This window comes from Macaca nemestrina, chromosome 1 (assembly GCF_043159975.1).
Source record: "Macaca nemestrina isolate mMacNem1 chromosome 1, mMacNem.hap1, whole genome shotgun sequence".
Lineage (NCBI taxonomy): Eukaryota > Metazoa > Chordata > Mammalia > Primates > Cercopithecidae > Macaca > Macaca nemestrina.
This window is the reverse complement of record NC_092125.1, coordinates 2,007,486-2,027,854: the sequence shown is the minus strand read 5'-3', so window position 1 is coordinate 2,027,854 and position 20,369 is coordinate 2,007,486. Positions and strand designations below refer to the sequence as shown.

The 20,369-nt window shown below is 52.5% G+C and overlaps 2 protein-coding genes and 1 long non-coding RNA gene across 12 annotated transcripts in view; all 3 read right to left on the bottom strand.

Moving 5' to 3' along the window:
- LOC105474719 (zinc finger protein 124) overlaps positions 1-20,369 on the bottom strand; it is a 101,739-nt gene that overhangs the window by 21,560 nt on the left and 59,810 nt on the right. For 2 of the 10 annotated variants that reach the window (XM_071073252.1, XM_071073212.1), the window contains exons 1-2: positions 4,263-4,437; positions 2,354-2,659 (exon numbers count right to left, since the gene is read on the bottom strand). The exons of 3 other annotated variants lie outside the window; for them this stretch is intronic. Coding sequence is in view for 3 of the 7 variants with exons in the window: in XM_071073212.1 (XP_070929313.1) it covers positions 2,354-2,383 (30 nt within the window). In the remaining 4 variants the exon portion in view is untranslated. Of the gene's footprint in view, positions 1-2,353; positions 2,660-4,262; positions 4,438-20,369 lie in introns of those variants that run through there. 5 more of the 10 variants (XM_071073243.1, XM_071073231.1, XM_071073237.1 and 2 more) reach the window with 4 other exon arrangements.
- Positions 6,520-13,495, bottom strand: LINC02897 (long intergenic non-protein coding RNA 2897). The gene is made up of 4 exons (XM_071070254.1): positions 13,391-13,495; positions 13,214-13,348; positions 12,410-12,550; positions 6,520-11,486 (listed from the first exon to the last, which is right to left on the bottom strand). Exons 1-4 carry the CDS (start codon positions 13,493-13,495, stop codon positions 10,137-10,139), a joined length of 1,731 nt encoding a protein of 576 aa, XP_070926355.1. The 3' UTR covers positions 6,520-10,136.
- LOC139357201 (uncharacterized) lies at positions 14,567-17,167 on the bottom strand. Its single transcript, XR_011609998.1, has 2 exons — positions 16,568-17,167; positions 14,567-14,705 (listed from the first exon to the last, which is right to left on the bottom strand). It is a non-coding gene; the product is annotated as an uncharacterized lncRNA (long non-coding RNA).

The window sequence follows — 20,369 nt, the reverse complement described above, 5'->3', positions numbered from 1 at the left end:
TACTAATGCTAGAAGTGAACTATTCAAAAAGGCAACAGCAAAGTAGAAACACCCATCTCATTAGAGAATCCAAGGAGTAAGATGTGCTGCTAGGATTTACCTTTTAACTTCACTTTGTACATTTCTAGTATCTGTCATAATAAAGTCCTACCTAATGAGCGTAAGTGAGTTAATATTATCAGTCCTGAGACTCTTATTCTTAAAAATGCCTGCTCGCAAAGTTCAATCTTTGTTTGTATTAGTAACTTACCTTTTGAAAGGGATTCCACCAACCTAAGTAATAAGAATGACTCACTGCATCTAAACAACTGATGCAATATATTTGCCAAAACTTTTTCTGCTGAAGGTCTATTATTTTATGTCACTGCAGTGGTATTAGGAAACCAGACACCAAAACACAGTCTGAACACGAAGTGTTCAATGAGTTTCCCTGGAAGACAATATTTTACATGTGCTGTCACTTGTTAACTGGGGAGTTGAGCCCATTCCATGTGATTACACCAAGAAAGAATAGGCTTATTAAATTTAATTTAGTAAATAAAACCAATAATTGATATTTAACAATACTAATACAATTGTAAAAATTTGTATTGCACAATGTCAAAGCAGAAAGGAATAAGAGGAAATATGGCACATGTTTTTAAAAATGACATTAATGTCACCACTTCCAGATGCTATTCTTATGAAATCACATAAATTCCCAAATCAGGCTTTTTTAGGCAAGAAAAACTACTTTTTCATACCTAGTAAAAATGACAAATGTCAAATGGTTTTTAGTCATCTAAAAAAAGAGTGATGGCTTGCCTAACATACTTCCAAGATTTTCAAACAAAAATATTCAGGACAGCACAGTATTAGCAGAGAGATGAACAAGCACAAGCAGACCAAGGGAAAAAAGTCTTAATGACCCAGCATTTATATGGAAGGTTGATGAATGATAGAGTAGGCACTGTAGAATAGAAAAAGAAATCACATGCACTTTAAAATATGAGGCAAACCAGGCTGGCATCTACTTGGGAAAATGCATTGCATTCTTCTCTATTCCATGAACAATAATCAACTTCTTATATATTCAAATATGAAAGATAAAGCCAGAACACTTTCAGAAGTCACAGGAAGATTTTTTTTTTTTTTTTTTTTTACTAAGGATTAGGCAGAATTTTTTTATGGAAGAAAAAAGTGATAAAGGAACAGACAAACTCAAACATATTAAAATTTAGGGAATAAAAAGAAAACAAAGTGGGCCAGGCATGGTGGCTTACGCCTGTAATCCCAGCACCTTGGGAGGCTGAGGCGGGCAATCACCTGAGGTCAGGAGGTTGAGACCAGCCTGCCCAACATGGCAAAAACCTGTCTTTTTTGTTTATTTGTTTTTTGAGATAGAGTCTCGCATTGTCACTTGGGCTGGGGTGCAGTGGCAAGATCTTGGCTCACTGCAACCTCCACCTCCTGGGTTCAAGCAATTCTCTTGCCTCAGCCTCCCGAGTAGCTGGGATGACAGGTGCCTGCCACCACACTCAGCTAATTTTTTTGTATTTTTAGTAGAGACAGGGTTTCACCATGTTGGCCAGGCTGGTCTGGAACTCCTGACCTCGTGATCCACCCACCTTGGCCTCCCAAAGTGCTAGGATTACAGGCATGAGCCACCACGCCAGGCCTAAAACCCCATGTTTACTAAAAATACAAAAATCAGCTGGGTGTGGTGGTGGGCGCCTATAATCCCAGTTACTCGGGAGGCTGACACAGGAGAATCATTTGAACCCAGGAGGCGGAGGTTGCAGTTAGCAGAGATGGTGCCACTACACTCCAGCCGGGCTACAGAGCAAGACTGCGTCTCCAAAAAAACAAAAAACAACAAAAAAAAACCTTCAGATATCCACATAATAGGGTACAGATGTGTCCACTGTCATAAATTCTTCACCAAGCTACAAGAGGGGAACTGACATTTTGGTGAATCTTTGTAAATCATCAATTTATCTGTCACACTTTTATTTCACCAGTAGCATTTACAAAACTAAGTCCTACAATTCCATTTGAAATTACCCCTAAAAAGAACAGACCTTTAAAAGTTACTACACTCACCCTGGGGAAGAAATAAATACGAATTTTTAGCAAATAAAATAAGAACAGACCTTTAAAACTTACCACACTCACTCTGGGGAAGCAATAAATACGAATTTTTAGCAAATGAAATACATCATTTTACCTTGCCTCTTTGGAAATAGTATTTTTATCTTTCAAGCTGTACTGACAAAATGTATCTTACAGTCAGTGAAAACCTGAAACTCAAATAAGCGGACAAGCCTTTTCAAGGTAACAAACTCAGGGAGGCAGGGCTGACTCCAACGCAGACCTTTCTAAGTGTCACGGCAGGCCATTCCATCCCTCGGGACACCCATCCTGTTCAGTAAAGCACTCAGTGACCACCTAGGAGGCACTGGCACTGCTCTTTGTCCTCCTGTGTGCCTTCAGTGCATTTTAATATTCAGGTGCTTGCACATCCTCTCTGGGGTGGGTTTTCCTTGTCCTTTGGGACAGTTTTTCTCTCTTCACAAGTCTGAGACAAGCTAGAGAGCAGAAATCATTTCTGCCTTTTCCTCTCAATATCAGCATCCGATTGGCAGACCATCAATGTGTCTCCGAGGAATAAAAACTCGGGCTGGAGGAACAATTTTAATGACCTAACTTTAGTGACATTACATTGTATTGTCCATTAATTTTTTTTTTTGAGACTGAGTCTGGCTCTGTCGCCCAGGCTGGAGTGCAGTGGCCGGATCTCAGCTCACTGCAAGCTCCGCCTCCCGGGTTTACGCCATTCTCCTGCCTCAGCCTCCCGAGTAGCTGGGACCACAGGCGCCCGCCACTTCGCCCGGCTAGTTTTTTTTTTGTATTTTTTAGTAGAGATGGGGTTTCACCGTGTTAGCCAGGATGGTCTCGATCTCCTGACCTCGTGATCCGCCCGTCTCGGCCTCCCAAAGTGCTGGGATTACAGGCTTGAGCCACCGCGCCCGGCCTGTCCATTAATTTTAATGTCCTAAAATTTTAATGACCCTAAAGGGTCACCATTTTAGATGAAACTATACCAGGAGATTCCTCTAAGGCCAAGAGCATCCAGCTGCTCCCCTGAGAGACTCTACCCCCTACCTCAGGCTGTCCTTGGGAATGAGATGACCCCGGGGCTGATACTCACTAGACCCTCCAATAGACATGGCCACTGTGGGTATCCTGGGTCATCCCCAGACAGTTCTAAAATGCCAGGACTAGGAAAAGACAGGAGGATGGCTGAGGACACAACACCCTGTAAAGTTTTCACGGGGCGACCTCAACCTAAAGACATTTTGGTAATATGTACACTTAGGAAGGATGAAAAGAAGAGAGGCACAAAGATTTTTTTTTACAGTAGAGTGTCAGCTGATTTATTCTCCGCTTTCCTCTCATGTAAAATGTTTGGAAACAAAAATATTTTGGCCAAGGTGGTTCACGCCTGTAATTTCAGAGCTTTAGGAGGCCGAGGTGGGCGATCAATTAAGGTCAGGAGTTCGAAACCAACCTAGCCAACATGGCGAAACCTTGTCTCTACTAAACATACAAAAATTAGCTGGACGTGGTGGTGGCGCCTATAAGCCCAGCTACTTGGGAGGCTGAGGCAGGAGAATCGCTTGAACCCGGAGTCAGAGGTTGCACTGAGCTGAGACTGCACCATTGCACTCCAGCCTGACAGGGCGAGACTCCGTCTCAAAAAAAAAAAAAAATAATAATAAATGGTTTGCTTCCTCATTCACCTTATCAAAGCCTCTCATTTACGCCCCTCCCGTGGACCCCAAACCACAAACCATGACTGCGGTACCCGGTTTATGAATCGCGTTTGCTCAAACACGCCGTTTAACGTTTTAACAAAGCCTCAGGTTAATTTTAGGGGGAGAAAGGTGGGACTGGAAGCTCCATGAACCACAGCTCCTCCCACGCTGGAACCCCGCTCACCGTCAGGGCTCTCCCGGATCACCCTCCCGTGGTCACCGCACTACCCGGGTGGGGGAGGCGCGGGGTTCCGGAGAGGGCTCCGGCCGGCGGAAGTGGCGCCCGCAGGTACAGACAGGACGCGGGGGTCCCGCTGCCCGCGCCGCCCGGCCCTGTACTAAGGGGACTGAGGCCCGGCTGCGCCGCGGAGACTCGGTCCGCAGGTTCCGCAGCCCATGGCTGGTTCCAGCAGGTTTCACCCAGCCCTCTTCCCCACTTCGGGAAGCCAGGCGCAGTCCACTCACCATTCCTCGGCTCCCCGGGTGTCCCGGCGTCAGCTAGGGATGTCCCAACACCCGCAGGTCACAGGGTGGCCGAGGCTGCTGCAGAGCCACCGGGGATCCCAGAGCCAGGAAGTAGCAGCGGAGACTCACAGGAAGAGCCTACGGTGGCGAAGGCGAGACAAAGCACCCGCCAGCCAGATCCCGGAAGCCGCCCTCTCCTTTCCGGCGGCGCGCCTGATTGACGGGTCCCCACCCCAGAGCCCCTGATTGTATGGGGCTTCCGGCCCCGCCCCCTCAGGCCCTGAGTGACAGGAGATTGCGATCTCACTAGGCTGGATGTGGCCAGAATGACCCTTTTGGCCTAGCGGTTTGTAGGGGGTGCGTCCTTCCTGCGCTGGGATCTGACCATGCAAGGAGGACCTTCGCATTTAACCTTGTATACAGGGTTATAGCTATTTGTGCATAATATAGATATAAAATTAAAAGCAATATAATGACAATTCTGCAACTGCCCAGTGGGTTCACCTTGCCCGCTACCTAGACAGAGCCGATTTCTCAAGACGGGGGAATAGCAATAAAGAAAGAGTAATTCACGCAGAGTCGGCTGTGCGGGAGATCGGAGTTATTTTATTTTATTTTATTTTATTTTATTTTGTTTTATTTTATTTTTTGAAACAGAGTCTTGCTCTGTCGCCCAGGCTGGAGTGCAGCCTCGGAGTTTTATGATTATTCAAATCAGTCTCCTCGAGCATTTGGGGAAAAGAGTATTTAGAAAGTTTATTTTGCCAAGGTTGGGGATGCTTGTGCATGACACAGCCTCAGGATGTCCTGATGACAGCTGCCCAAGGTGGTCAGAGCACAGCTTGGTTTTGTTGGAGATAAATGCTCGGTGTCGCAAAGTGAAACCAGCACTCAAGCGAAAGTTTTCTCAGCAATGCAATTTACCTCTGCAGAAGCGTGCTGCTCGCATCAGTCACAATCGCAAGAGCACACGGAACAAAGGAAAGCAGGGGTTTTTATTCCTGACGCAATCCCTACCTCTGGTATGGGCTGGGGCCGGACCTCAAGATCTAAACTGACCCCGTCGGCTATTTGTGAATATTTTCCCAAATAAGGAAGGGGGAAGGGGGATGTGAGTTACAATGGTGGGACCTGTGGTTTCGAAGGGAGAAATGGGTGCAGAGCAGGTAACCAAGGGAACAGATGTGAGTGATCGATTAGAACTGACGGGGGGAAGGTTGTTTACAGTAACTAAGGGCAAGGAGGCATGGAGAACAAGAAAGTTGGGTTCCACAACAAAACACAAGAACGTTAACATGCCAAACCTTGGAAGAGAAACTGACTGTATCTGACAGTTTTACACATTTTAGGGAGACAGGAGACATCAATCAACATATGTAAGATGAACACTGGTTCGATCCGGTACAACCTGAAGCAAAAGTGGGTCAACTCGAAGCCAGGAGGGGGCTTCCAGGTCACAGGCAGGTGAGAGAGGAACGGTTGCATTCTTCTGAGTTTCTGATGAGCCTTTCCAAAGGAGGCAATAAGATATGCATTCTTCTCAGCCAGCAGCGGATGACTTTGAATAGAATGGGAGGCAGGTTTGCCCTAAGCAGTTCCCAGATTGACTTTTCCCTTTATCTTAGTGATTTGGGGGGCCCAAAATATTTTCCTTTCCAATTTCCCCCTTTTGTTTTAGAAATATTTTGGAGAAAGCATTTCAGAAGAAAATCAGTCTCTGTGCCAGGTTTTGTCTGACTTCTCAAGGAGTAGCTGGGATTACAGGCGCGCGAAACCACACCTGGCTAATTTTTTTTTTTTTTTTTTTTTTTGGTAGAAACGGGGGTCTCCCTCGGTTGCCCAGGCTGGTCTCTGGTGCCCAAGGCGGGGCTCCCCGTAATGTCTACAAATAATCCAGTGAAGGAACACCAGAGCGTGGAAAGCGGAGGACGACCGACAAAGGACTCCCCAGTAGGTTTTCACTTCAAGCTCTAGGGTAAGTGGGCGCTCGGAGAATTCCGGGGAAACCTCGGGAAAATGTGGGTCGGGCTGAGAGTAAGTTCGCTAATTACTTAAGCCTTGTGCGGCAGTTACTGCGCCGCGGTGAGGTAATTGTGAGTACCCCAAATCTCACATCTTTGCTCCATCTGGTAGACGAGTATTCTCCTTGGTTCCCGGAATATGGAGCCATGAATGTAGAAGGTTGGGACAAGGTCGGATCAGACTTAAAACCAGCACAAGAGGGCCACGATATTCCCCTCTGCTTGGTCTGTGTGATCGGCAATTAAAACAGCCCTGGAGCCCTTCCACACTGAGGAGGAGAAGGAGGAGTTCAGGATGACATAGGAAAGTTGAATAATCAGGAGTCTAATTATCAGCAAAGTGAACCATGACAGTCTAGTTTAAAAAAGGGCGAGAAACGGGAAGGTATGTATGCTAATCTCCAAAAACTTATAAAAGAAACAGGGCCACCTACTGCGCCTTTAGGGGAAGGTCTGGAATGGCCACCCCCAGGACAGCCTTAGGAATTTTTGGAAGGGGAGCCTGAGACTGGCCTTGCCGCTCCCATTGTTGCAGGCCCTGCTGTTAACTGTGGCGAAGGAAAGCTTCAGGCTTGTCCAACAGCCAATTACGATGAGGGAATGAATGATCCAGGCTTGCCCACCTGTTAGTTATGGTAGAGGAATGCTGCCAGCCGGTCCAAATACAAATTATGGCGCAGGGACAATCCAGTCATCCATTCGCCAGGCACAAGAAATGGGGGATTTGAATGCTTGGCAGTTTCTGGTCATTATTTTGCCAGCTGAGGAGGCCAGAGAACTTGCTCAAGCATGCTGGGAGCCATTTCCTTTTAAAATATTAAAGACTGAAAGCAAACAATTGGACAATATGGGCCAAATTCTCCTTATGTTCCTTGTTACAATGTGTGGCTTATAACAGACGTTGAATACCTGTGGATTGGGAGGCATTAGCCTGATCCACCCTGTCCCCCTCTGAATTTCTCCAATTTAAAACCTGGTGGATGGATGAAGCAACAAATCAGGCAGAAATGCTCAAGCCCAACGTCCCGTTAATATCACGTCTGATCAATTGCTTGTAATTGGACAGGCATGGGGTACTCTAAATCAACAGATGGAAATGGGTGATGAGGTTGTTGATCAGCTCAGAACTATGCCGAAGAGCCTGGGAGAAAAATTCACGACCCTGCTACTGCTTATCCTTCTTTTAACACAGTTCAACAGGGTCTAAGGGAGCCTTATCCAGATTGTATCGCCTGTTTGCACGATGCAGCTCAAAAGGCTATTTCCGATTCTCATGCCAAGAAAGTGATCCTTCAGCTGCTTGCTCATGAAAATGCTAATGCAGAATGTCAGGCAGCAATTAGACCTATTAAGGGAAAGGCAGATCTAAATGAGGAAAAAACTTTAAGTGAATACATTAAAGCCTGCGATGGCATTGGGGGGCACTTATATAAGGCCAGCCTTCTTATATAAGGCTGGAGGGGGGAGAGGGGGAGAGGGGGTGGCTATTACTCCCCATATCGCGGGGGGGCCTCACCCCCCTGCGATGTGGATCGTAATAGCTAGGCAGGGAGGGGGAGAACAATATTACAAAGGAGGTGTACACCCCCTGCGATATTAAGAGTAATATTATGCTCTCCCCTTCAGGATATTAGGAACAATATCGCAGGAAGTGTGTACAACCCCTGCGATATTGGGAGTAATATCATCTTCTCTCCCTGAATATAAGAAAAAACTTATTGGGCCTACATTCCATTCCCACCACTGGTTAGGCCTGTTACATGGTTAGACACCCCAGTGGAGGTTTATGTTAATGATAGTGTCTGGATGCCTGGACCAACAGATAACTGAGGTCCTACTCATCCAGAGGAGGAAGGAATGTTAATGAATATTTCTACTGGTTATCGCTTTCCTCCCATCTGCCTGGGGCCGGCAGCAGGATGTTTAAATTATGATACACAAAGTTGGATGGCTTATATTCCTGCACATAATGGATAAAAAGCCTTTATTCATGTAATCAGTGGAAGAACATTTCAATCTTTGGACACTATTAAATACCTTGAGCATGGCTATGTTATGACACATCGCCAGATTAATAAATTTAAACCTAATAAGAACCTCCTGCCATTGAATGGTCTGAGAAGCTAGAGGTGCTAACCTCGGAAGATTGTATTGCAAACAGTGCTGCTGTACTGCAAAATAATTCCTATGGAATCATCATTGATTGAGCCCCTAGGGGACACTTTGCAGTAAATTGTACTGGACAGAGAGAAGATTGTAGAGAGACTACTTTTGCAAACGACTACCCAGATAATGCACCAAAATTACATAGAATAATTGAAACAAATTACCCTATTAAGTGGGAGGAGAATGGTATGGCTCCTCCAAGCCCAAAAATGATTGACCCAATTAAAAGTACAGAACATCCAGAATTGTGGAAATTAATGATGGCTCAAACCCCAATTCAGATTTGGAAAGGAGAATATAAAACAGAGACCCATGGTAAAAACTTCAATTTGTTGTAGCCATGACCTCTAATCCGACGGTCCCATTGCAGAGCTGTGTTAAACCTCCTTTTATGTTGGCAGTGGGAAAAATTAACATCCTACCTGACTCTCAAACCATATCATGCCTCAGCTGTTGTCTTTTTACCTGCATTAATTCTACCTCTAATAAAGATAGTGGTTAGGGCCTGAGAAGGAGTTTGGATACCTGTTTCCCTCAATAGACCTTGGGAGGCCTGTCCCTCCATACAGAGTATCACCGAAGTACTAAAAGGAATACTTAGTAGATCAAAGAGATTCATATTTACTTTAATAGCTGTGATCATGGGCCTTTTAGCTGTCATAGCTGCTGCTGCTGGTGTTGCTTTGCACTCTTCTATTCAAACTGTGGGCTTTGTGGATAGTTGGCAGAACAATTCTTCTAAGCTTTGGAATTCCCAAAGCCAAACAGAACAAAAATTGGCAAATCAAATGAATGATCTCCGTCAAACAGTAATTTGGATGGGAGATCGGATTATGAGCTTGGAGCATAGAATTCAAATGCAATGTGATTGGAATACTTCTGACTTTTGTATTACTCCTAGCTCTTAAATGCCACTGAACACCACTGGGAGATGATTAGACGTCACTACAAGGAAAAGAAGATAATTTAACATTAGATATTGCTAAACTGAAAAAACAACTTTTCGAGGCATCTCAGGCTCATCTCAGCCTGTTGCCTGGAGCTGATATTCTTACTGGAGCTGCTGATGGCCTTTCTAACACTAATCCTTTAAAGTGGATTAAAACCATAGGTAGATCAACAATCGCAAATTTTATTTTGGTTTGTGTCTGTTTATGCTGTTTGTTTTTAGTCTACAGATGCGGACGCGCCTTGGGAGAGAAGCCAGACACAGTGAAGGAAATAGCAATGGCGGTTATTAATTAAAAAAAAAATACATACATATAATAGAGACAAACAGAGGGGCACATGTGGGAAAGAGAGTTTCTGGAATACCAGATGAGTTGGTCTCCCCTGTGTGAGACATCCGTGGGGAGCCATGGGCGGCCTCTGAGGAGAAAAGTCTCCTTATTGCCTTCATGTCTTTCTGCCCCACAGTGTAACAGCTCAGCCGCATGCTACAGGTGCTCGGGGAGATAACACTCCGTTGAAGTGGAGTATAATCAAACCTCTTGGCTCCTCCTGAAACCCACTCCCACCCATTTCAGTCCCGATCTTAAGTTAAAGATCTTAAGTAGTTTAGACACACGCCTTTACTCAAGGAAAATTCGCAGAAACCGCCACTGCTATACACCTTATCGAATGACTCACGAGTTCTCCTTCAGTATTTAATCCTTTTCCTCATCCCTTCTTACCCCTCCCATTCGCCCTAAGCACAAAGAGCTTGTAAACCAATAAATTGGGTGGAGGCCGAGAGCTCGGGCCGTGAGCAAGCCTCGGACGCTCCGGTCCCCTGGACCCGCCTTTTAACTCTTATTCTGTCTCTTTCTAAATCCTTTGTCTCCGCTGGACTCGGGGTACCCGCCGGCGGTGCGGGGCGGATTTCCCCAACGGGGCTTGAACTCGTGGACCCAGGCGCGCCTCCCGCTTCAGTCTCCCAAATTGTTGGGGTTACAGGCTGAACCCCCGCCAGGCCAAAGGGCCTCGTGGGACCGACTGTTTCCCGACTGCGCACCCTCGTCCCGCAGCCCGCGCAGACCCGGCGCCTCGGCCCAGCGCGCGGGGGTGGAGAGGACGCGGGAAGGGGGCGCCCTGTGGGTCCCGCCGGGTCGCTCGGCCGCACTAGTGGGTCCCCGGGCGGGCGCAGGGCCGGGTTGCGGGACCGGCGGGCGCGGGGAGGACTCGGGTTCACAGTCGCTCCCGCTCCGGAAAGTGTGCGGCGGCCGCCCCCGGAGGGACCTGGGCGGGGAGGAGGCGGCCGGAGTCGGAGTCGGAGTCGGAGTCGGAGGGGTCCGTCTGCTGCCGGAGACTGGGAGCGCGTCCTCCCCGCCTGCCGGGCCCGTGGTGCGGGCCGCACCCGCCGCACCCGCCGCACCCACCGCTGCGTGGCCGGGACCGTCTTGGCTGGCGCCGCCTTGGAGCCGTCGGCACCGCGCGCGGTCGGGGGAGCGGCGGGGGAGGAAGGACCCAGCGAGCCCGGGGAGGGTCCTGCAGGCGGAGGCGCCGGGGCAGGGTGTGGGGTCAGGGCCCGCGCGGCGCTGCTTCTGCTCCCGAAGTCTGCGGTCGGTCCGAGCTGGCGCGGCGGAGTGTGTGACTCCTGGAGCCGCGGGGCCACCCCTGGGAGCCGCGGGGCCACCCCGGAGCTCGAGGCTGCAGCGGGGAGTCCCTGGGCCCGTCTCCAGGACGGCTTTGGCTGAAGCAGCAGGACGGCGTTTGGAGGGTGGGGTGGACGCGTCCTCTCAGCGCCGGCCTGGACTGACAGCCTCCCCTGCGCCCACGCTGCCCTCGTGCCCAGGGTTCTCAGAAGTCCAATGCCAGGCGGAGGCGAGGGGCAGATGCCCAGGGTTGGGAGGCCGCTGGCGGTCCAGGTCCCACAGGATGCGAAGGATTTTCCAGGAGGGCCCAGGGGCTGCAGGGTGCACAGGCCCACCTTGCACGGGAGCCACTGCCCGGGCCTTAGCTGGGCGGAGCCATTCCGGGGCCGCCGCTCCTTCCCTGCGCGGCCAGGCTCGGGTTCCAGGCAGGCTGCTGCAGGGGGCCTGATCCGGGGGACAGCCGGCTACCCACCCCGGCAAGGGCACCCACCTCGGCCGCTGACAGCCTCGCAGGGAGGCCCCAGCGATGAGCAAGGGGGCTGGCGGGAGGACGGGAGGCCCAGCCAGCCTGAGTCCTGGACAGGTGATTGACAGGTGCATGAGCTGGAGTGGAGCGTGTCTGGCTGGGGGCCAGGGAAGATCTGCCAGGACCTCAGGGGCTGCAGGCTGCCAACTGCCCGCCCCAGCTCTGGATGCCCTACTCGAAACTCAGTTTCCTCACCTGCCAGGAAGGACCCATATGTCAGGGGTGTTTTGACGATTAAACTGGACAATCCTGGTAAGCTCTCGTGAGCCCTCCTTGGCTACAGATCTTTTTTACTTTTCTTTTCTGACTTCGCTATGGAACTCTGGAACGCCTGCAGGGGGGCAGGCAGGCAGGCTGGACCTTGGCCCCTGGCTGCATTGTCCCTTATGGGCGCCCCCACTCCTTCTAGGCCCTTTTAAAGCACATACCTAGCAAAACATCTGGACCTCAGAGAGCTTCAGAGAACTTTGTGCATTTCCAAAACCAAAATGCTTTCTTCCCTGACCCCATGTTCTCATCTCACTCCAAAACTCAAATTCCTTGGGCAGCCACTTCAGAAAAGGGCCTCAATTTGATGCTTGTTCTCTGGGACCCACCCAGGGCCCTTTCGATGGAGCATCATGCCACCTCCATCCGCCCCCGCCCCCCAACCGGGGCTTCCCCCAATACACTGGGGGCTCTTAACTGTAGCGACCTGGATCTGGCCACTAGACTCCAGAAGCAGGGGACAGGGAACACAGTCCCCCCAGGAGACTGGCCTGGCCATGGCCTGATGCACAGTGATCTCTGGGCAAGAGACCCTGGACAGGAAATATCTCCGCTCTCTGCTTTCAGACCCCCTAGCCTTCAGGGTGAGATTACCTTTTGCCACAGTGGGGAAAACTGAGGCACAGGGCCAGTGAGCAGCAAAGTCGGGGAGACTGTGACTGGGAAACATGCCCAGGTCCTGAACAGCCCTTCCAGGTTGCCATAGCCTTTGGGCTGTTCTTGGCATGTGGCACCCTGGTTGGGTCAGCACCTTGTGGGGTGAGGGTGCTGGCAGGAGCAGGTGCTGTGGGACCCACAGCCGGAGGGGAACATTTTCACCCTTTCCTGGCACAGCAGTTTTGTTCTCTGATGTGTGTGGACTCCTGTGCCTATGTGGGTGTGGACTGGGCCCCTTTCTATTGATCAAAAAAGAACCATTCCTGGAGCGGCCAGGGGAGTATAGGTACCACTTATGCCTAGCAGCTGGGCAGGTGGCAGTGGGGGATGTGGGGGCTTGGCTGCCCCGTGCTCCACTGCTACCTCCCCAGGGGGAGCCAGACCCTGGCCTTAGTGCCCATTCCTGCCCAGTTCCACACATCCTTCACTCAGCATTCCCCTGCCTCATTCCCCCAACTCAGCCCTGCCATGTGTCCCCAGGGGCCCTGGGATGGGCTCACAGGAGGTAGTAACTCTGTCGCCTGCCTCTGCCTGAAGTCAGGGGTCCCTAATCTGGCCCCTAGTGGGCTGAGAGGGTGGGCAGGTCAGGGGTCAGCCCTTGGCTGAACATGGGTCTTTTCCCCCACCCCTGCTTACACTGGTGGGGCTGGGGGCTACTCTGGGTCCTCCCCAGCCCCTCACTAGGCCAGTTTGAAGGAAATACTTGTACAGATGGCTTCACCTGTTGTCAGTTGCCCTCACCAAACTGGAACCAACCAGCTGTTGCCCTTGGACCAGGGCCTGGGCCTGAGGCTGCCATGAACAGTCAGTTTTCTGCCTTCTGGGGGGTGGCATCTCCCAGCTCTGGGTGGTCCCCACAAGACACGATGTCCAGCACTGAAGGGAAGAGATCAGGGTGGGAACCCCTGACCACAGGACCTGGCCATGAGCTGTAGGTCCCTGTGGGACGCAGGCTCCTGTGGATGCTTCAGGGGGTGAGTAGGGGTCCTTCTGGCTGGCAGAATCCTGGTGGGAACTGGGCATGTGGAGCTGGCTTAGGCAGGATGGGCAGAATTCGGCCTGGCCAGGGAGCCAAGGACTGGTGTGGCCAATGTGGGCAGCAGGGCCCTTGGATCTAGGCCCAGTGTCAGCAGAATGGCAAGTTAAAGAATTGCTGGCCCAGCTGGATCTGGGGAGAGGCTTTCCCAGCAGAACCACCTTGTCTGCACTGGGTATTATTGTCTGACCTTGGCAGAGAGGCCTGGGGGTGATGGTCTGCTGGTGCGTCCCTGCTATCAGGCCTTGGTGGCCCCTCAGGAGCTAGGTGCTCACTGGGCAGGGGGAGGGGCCCAGGGGCTACCTGTGTGTATCTGCCCTTAGATGTGCCCCCACCCCAGCTTCTCAGCCTTCAGGGTTGGGGCCCAGGACTGTTTACCTGCTCTATGGCTCCAGCTCTGACTAGCTCGCATGGTGACTCTGACAGTTTCCTTCTCCCAGCCTGAGTCCTCCTCTGGGAGACACAGGGTTCCAAACCCCATGCAGGTAGAGTTTGCTATTAGCCACTCTTATGAGCCCACCTGGGCCTCCTCACTCCACTGGCCTGTGAGACCCAACTGGCCAGACCTGGTGTCCTGTTTGTATTTTGCTTTTTCCCAGGGTGTGTTTTCTGTAACTACCGCTGTGTGGAGCTATCATAAGAGCCGCAGGGTATAGAACATTCCCACCCCCGAAAGCCCCCACTCTGGGGCCCTTGGCTGGTCAAGCCTGTTTGGCTTGGTGTTGACAGCCCCTGCAGTGTGCATTGTTGAGTGGATCTGTCCACATGGCTGCCTGGGCCTGCATCTCCATCCTTGTTGCTGAGGCCTGTTCTGTTCCCCCACTCTCCACCTGAGCTACTCCTGAAGCCAAGACGAGGGATGGGGAGGGGGTGCTGACAGGGACCCCCCTGGGTGAATCTCTACTGTGAGGGGGCTGGGCTTGCCCCATCCCATCATTTTCTCCCCGAACTCCATGTCAGCCAGAGGTCAGCCAGGCGCACCCTGTCCCCACCTGCTTTTGTGCTGCCCATGAACTGAGTGAATTTTACATCCCCAAGCAATAGGAAAAAAATCAAAAGAAGATTAACACTTTATGACACTTTCCAATTACAAGTTTCCATGTCCATAGTGAAGTTTTCTGGGAGTGTAGCCTTGCCTGTTCCTTTACACATTGTCTGCGGAAGGCTGCGGTCACGCTGCAACTGCAGGGCCCCGTCCTTGGGACGGAAGCATTGACAAAGTTGAAAATACTGACCCTCGGCTCTTTAGGGAGTTTCCAGCCCATGCCTGGTTCTGAGCACTGTCTGCTGAGACCCCAGGCTCTGGGCCGGCTCCTTCCTCACTCAGGGCTCCAGTGGCCTCTGCTGGTGTGTCTGTAAAGTGGGGGTGCCATGGGGCCTCCCTGTGGGGTGTTGAGTCTTGTGCCAGGTTTTGGGGTGCCTGCATCAGGCTGACTGTCTCACTGACAGAGATCCCAGTGCCTGATTCTGGCCAGTAGGAATATTTACTCTTAACCAGTGGGGACACCTTGGGGCTGAGCTGCCACCCACCCAGCGGTGTCTGGGTCAAGGTTGGGGCAGGGCTGGTGTCCTGAACTGCTTTCTGAAGGGGTCCCAGTGGCTGCTGGTGCCAATGCCTTCGAGAGAGCGCTGAGGCCAACAGCTGCTGGCAGCGGCTCCCCCAGGCTGTGTGTCCCGTGCCCTCTGTGTGCGAGTGACAGGCGAGTGCCTGCAGGGGTCATGCCGGGCTGTGTGCAGGGGGCCAGAGGTTAAAGTTCCCTGAGCAGCTGTGTGGTCCAGGAGCAGCCAACGGGTCTCTGGAGGTGTGGCTGCCATGACCCTACCCTGAAGGACTTGCTTGTCATTGGTAGAGAGGAGAGGATCCCCAGGAGGTGCTGCCTGAGGGGCTCCATTCCCGCTTGTGAAGGGCGCCTAGGGTCCTCCTGGGGCGAGTCAGAGACTGAGCCCTTGGGGTGAAAGTCCCTTCCCCCAGCTGAGAAGCAGCAGGCACCGGGGTGTGGGCTGCCTTAGGGCCCCCGCCCACTCGCACCCTCTCCTGCCCGGGGTGTGGGCTGCCTCAGGGCCCCCGCCCACTCGCACCCTCTCCTGCCCTGCAGCTGCTCCATCCTCGGGAGGTGAGGAAGATGGGAGGATGAGGCTAAGACACAGGGGAGACCAGATTCCAGGCACATAGACTGGCCGGAGGTGACGCCTGCTCCTACCCAGCAAGCCCAGACCTCCACAGGCAGGTAAGGGACTGAGGTCTGGGGTATGACCTCCCTAAATCGCCTCAGGGTGGAGGAGGAGCTGGGCCACTGAGATGGGTCTGTATGCCTGGCCCTGGGCCCTGGGTAGCAGGCTGGGGGTGGGAGGGGACACCCATGCTGCAGATGGGGAGACTGAGGCGCAGGGCTCCGAGGGCTCCAGGAGCAAGGAGGAGGCCAGGGCTGGCCTGTGGGGACTTTGGTGTTGACTCTGGGTGAGGTGGAGCCCGCAGATGTGACTACAGCAGAGCTCAGGTGGCTGCAATGGGGTGAATGGACCCAGGCATTAAGGGCACCAGCAGATGACTGCCACTGCCCAGTGCGGGGGAGGGTGTCTATGAGGGGCTGTAGATTAGTGCCAGCAGGGTTTGGGTTTCCCAGCAGATGGCTGTGGGTGTGAGACAGCAATCAGGGGGACAATGCCCAGGGGTTCTGGCTTGGAACAGAGGCAGGTGCACTTTGCTCAACTGTAGATGGCCTGGGTGGGGAGGTGGGACTTGGCTTTGGAGAAGCCAAGAGACGTGCACATGCGAGTGAGTGTCATCCTGGGATGGACACGGAGGGGGGCAGTCACACAACCTGGAGACCAATGGCGTATGGGCTGAGCCCCCATGCCCGCTGGACTGGAGCAGGCAAGGAGGTGAGGAGGAGCCAGCCTGGGAGGGGGAAGTCGGGGAAAGCCCAGGGGACCAGAGGCCAGAGCAGTGGATCCTGGGATAGGATGAGAATTCTTTTGGCTGTGCTGTCCCCATGGCCCCTACTCCTGATCACATACTCCAGTACTCTTGCCCTGAGTCCCTGCTTGCCCCCGCCTACCTGACCATCCCAGGTAGGAGTTAGGCGTTTTCATCCCCTGTGAGCTTGGGCTGTGAGGGTCCCTGGACAGCAGCATTTCAGAAGGCATTGTCTGGCCGTGGACAGCACTGTTGAGTCACTGTGGTTGCCTGGTCCTGAGAAAGAGCCCCTGGTGCAGTTTCCTAGGCTCTCACTGTCTCCTGGGGTCTCTGCCCCCCACCCGGGGAAGCCTGGGAGGGCAGCTCAGAGCTCTGGGAGGTGCCTCTTCCCAGCATCTGTCCGAACTGTGCCCACCAGTGCCTTGGCATCATCCCCTGAGAGGTGGGCATATGTCCCTGTGGGTGGGTGACAGCAAGGTCATCACAGGGAGGGGGCCGGAGGGGGCCTGTCCCTGTGGGTGGGTGACAGTAAAGTCATCACAGGGAGGGGACGTATCCCTGTGGGTGACAGCAAGGTCATCATGGGGAGGGGACATGTCCCTGTGTGTGGGTGGCTGCAAAGTCATCACAGGGAGGGGCGTGTCCCTGTGGGTGGGTGACAGCAAGGTCACCATGGGAGTGGGCATGTCTCTGTAGGTGGGTGACAGGTCACCATGGGAGGGGGCGTGTCCCTGTGGGTGGGTGACAGGTCATCATGGGGAGGGGGCGTGTCTCTGTGGGTGGGTGACAGGTCATCATGGGGAGGGGGCGTGTCTCTGTGGGTGGGTGACAGGTCATCATGGGGAGGGGGCGTGTCTCTGTGGGTGGGTGACAGGTCATCATGGGGAGGGGGCGTGTCTCTGTGGGTGGGTGACAGGTCATCATGGGGAGGGGGCGTGTCCCTGTGGGTGGGTGACAGGTCATCATGGGGAGGGGTTATCTTCCTCCTGGGCTCCTGGTGCCCCCAGGGGAGAAAACCGTTGGGCTGAGGGTAGAGGCTGCAGCAGCCCCGGACACCAGAAGGGGGCAGAGGCAGGGCCTCCTGGATGCCATCCTCACCCGGTACCCACCAAGCCCTGGAGCTCTACAGAGGGAGAACTAGGGGCGCAGACTCCAGTGGGCCATCGCTGCCCAGCCGTCTCTGAGGCTCCCAGTTCTCCAGGCAGCCGATTTCCCCTTCTGGTAAACTGCTCCCAAGGCCTGTCCTGGTTCATGCACCCAGCTGGGTCCTGGGCCTTCTCCTGGTGGGCCTGCCTCAGTGTGCTTCCTCGGGCAGGTGGGTACTCCCCTGGCAGATGCCCTTATGACCTGAAGGCCCCAAGGCCAAGGGGGAGCACCCCGGACCTCTCAGCAGGAGCTGCCAGTTGGAGGAAGCAGACGGGGAGGGGACACATGGTCCAGCTCTGAGAAAGCCTGACGTGGGGGAACATGATGTCGAGGCTTCTGGGAGCCTCATCTACTTAGGCAGGGGTCTTTGAAAGGCCAACACTCCCTACACAGGAGGAAAAACCAAGATCGCAGGCGTGGGCAAGGGCAGCTTTGGAAGGGCATCGGGTCAGATGGGCCTCTGCTCCCCACCTTGGCTATGGCCTTCCCGTGCACTTCTGCCAACAGGGACCCCACTGGACTCAGCTCCAGTGGGTGGACAGGAACCAGCTTGTGGTGCCAGACACCAACACCATTTGCTTCTGATGCCTGACCGTGGGCAACTCTATTCCCTCCATCTGGCTGAAGAGCCAGAAGTTCCATGGAAAGCATCACACGTGAGCATCGAGGTGGGCCTGGAGGGTGGTGGGGGCAGGGCTGCCATCCTCTCTCCCGCCCTTCTACGTGGAGCTGAGGCACCAGCAGTAGAGTCTGGTTATGAAGAGTGCAGTGCCTTCAAACTGCTGTTTTCCACCCGTGTCATGAAGAACAAGCTCAGCAGCATCCAGCAAACTTACATGCTGGACATGCTGTGTGGGCTGTGGCCTTCAGGCAGGGAGCATGAAGTGAGATAGCCCTAAGCCCAGCTGGGCCCCTCAACGTGCTCTCCTCGCCAGCCCCTTCTGCTGGGCAGCGAGGTGCAGCTCTACGGCAGGTGTACAGCGCCTCAGCACATGGAGGTGAGTGGCAGCAAGGCAGGCCTGGACAGCACGCCCTACCTCACTGTTCCCAAGGTGGGCACCACCCCTGGCTGGGTACAGGCTGGACAGCACGCCCTACCTCACTGTTCCCAAGGTGGGCACCACCCCCGGCTGGGTACAGGCTGGACAGCACGCCCTACCTCACTGCTCCCAAGGTGGGCACCACCCCCGGCTGGGTACAGGCTGGACAGCACGCCCTACCTCACTGCTCCCAAGGTGGGCACCACCCCTGGCTGGGTACAGGGGAATGGGCAGGCTGGAGGCCTCGCTTCACTTAAGTCTTCAGTTCACTGGTAGATTTCATTGAAATCTACTAGCATTATAGAATGTTTGGAGTAACCTATGAAAGACAAAATTATGTTGGAAGGCTGAAGCAGGAGGATCACTTGAGTCCAGGAGTTTGAGACCAGCCTGGGAAATGTAGTAAAACCCCGTCTCTACAAAAAATACAACAAAATGAGCTGGGTGTGGTGGCACGTGCCTGTAGTCCCAGCTACTTGGGAGGCTGAGGTGGGAGCAATTTTCCCACTTGAGCCCTGGATGTCGAGGCTTCAGTGAGCCCAGATGGTGCCATTGCACTCCAGCCTGGAAGACAGTGAGATCCTGTCTCACCAAAAAAAAAAAAAAAAAAAAAAAAAGGCACCAGCAGGAAACAAAATCCTGTGCACTGAGTAGTTCTCCAGGATATGAAGTTGTTGGTTCATATAGAACCTGCTATGAACCAAAGTCCAAAATTAGATGTAGTTTCCCCTCAACAACATGTCAATTCATAAAAGTGGGAATCACTCCTGTGACTGTCTCTAATTGGTTAAAAAACATTTGCTTTGGCCGGGCGCGGTGGCTCACGCCTGTAATCCCAGCACTTTGGGAGGCCGAGACGGGCGGATCACGAGGTCAGGAGATCGAGACCATCCTGGCTAACACGGTGAAACCCCGTCTCTACTAAAAAATACAAAAAACTAGCTGGGCGAGGTGGCGGCGCCTGTAGTCCCAGCTACTCGGGAGGCTGAGGCGGGAGAATGGCGGGAACCCGGGAGGCGGAGCTTGCAGTGAGTGGAGATCCGGCCACTGCACTCCAGCCTGGGCGACAGAGCGAGACTCCGTCTCAAAAAAAAAAATAAAAAAATAAAAAAATAAAAAAATAAAAAACAAAAATAAAAAACATTTGCTTTTCTCTCTGCAACTTTGTATATTTTTAAATTAATTAAATCTCTTTACTATGATATGTGTATTTATCCTATTTCATCTTGGGTTTACCTTGATAATTTGTACCTAATGAGATATTTATTCTTAATTTGTAGTATTCCATAGTATTCCATGTTTTTAGGTTTTCTGGGCAGTCGACATGGAAGATTTATGAGGGTAAGGTTTCGCTGTCATCAGTGAATGACCGAGAGTTTTCTTCTCTTTTTAAGAGACAAAAATCTTGCTCTGTCGTCCAGGCTGGAGTGCAGTGGCGTGATCTTGGCTCACGGTAACCTCCACCTCCCGGGTTCTAGCAATTCTCCTGCCTCAGCCTCCTGAGGAGCTGGGACTACAGGCGCATGCTGCCATACCCAGCTAATTTTTTGTACTTTAATAGAGACGGGGTTTCACTATGTTGCCCAGGCTAGTCTCGAACTCCTGAGCTCAGGCAATCCACCTGCCTTGGCCTCCCAAAGTGCTGGGATTACAGGCGTGAGCCACCATGCCCGGCGACCCAGAGTTTTCTCTGTTGTAGCATGACAAATATAAGGATAGCTGATATACTTAAAACTCATTTTATTGTGTGAGTCGAAT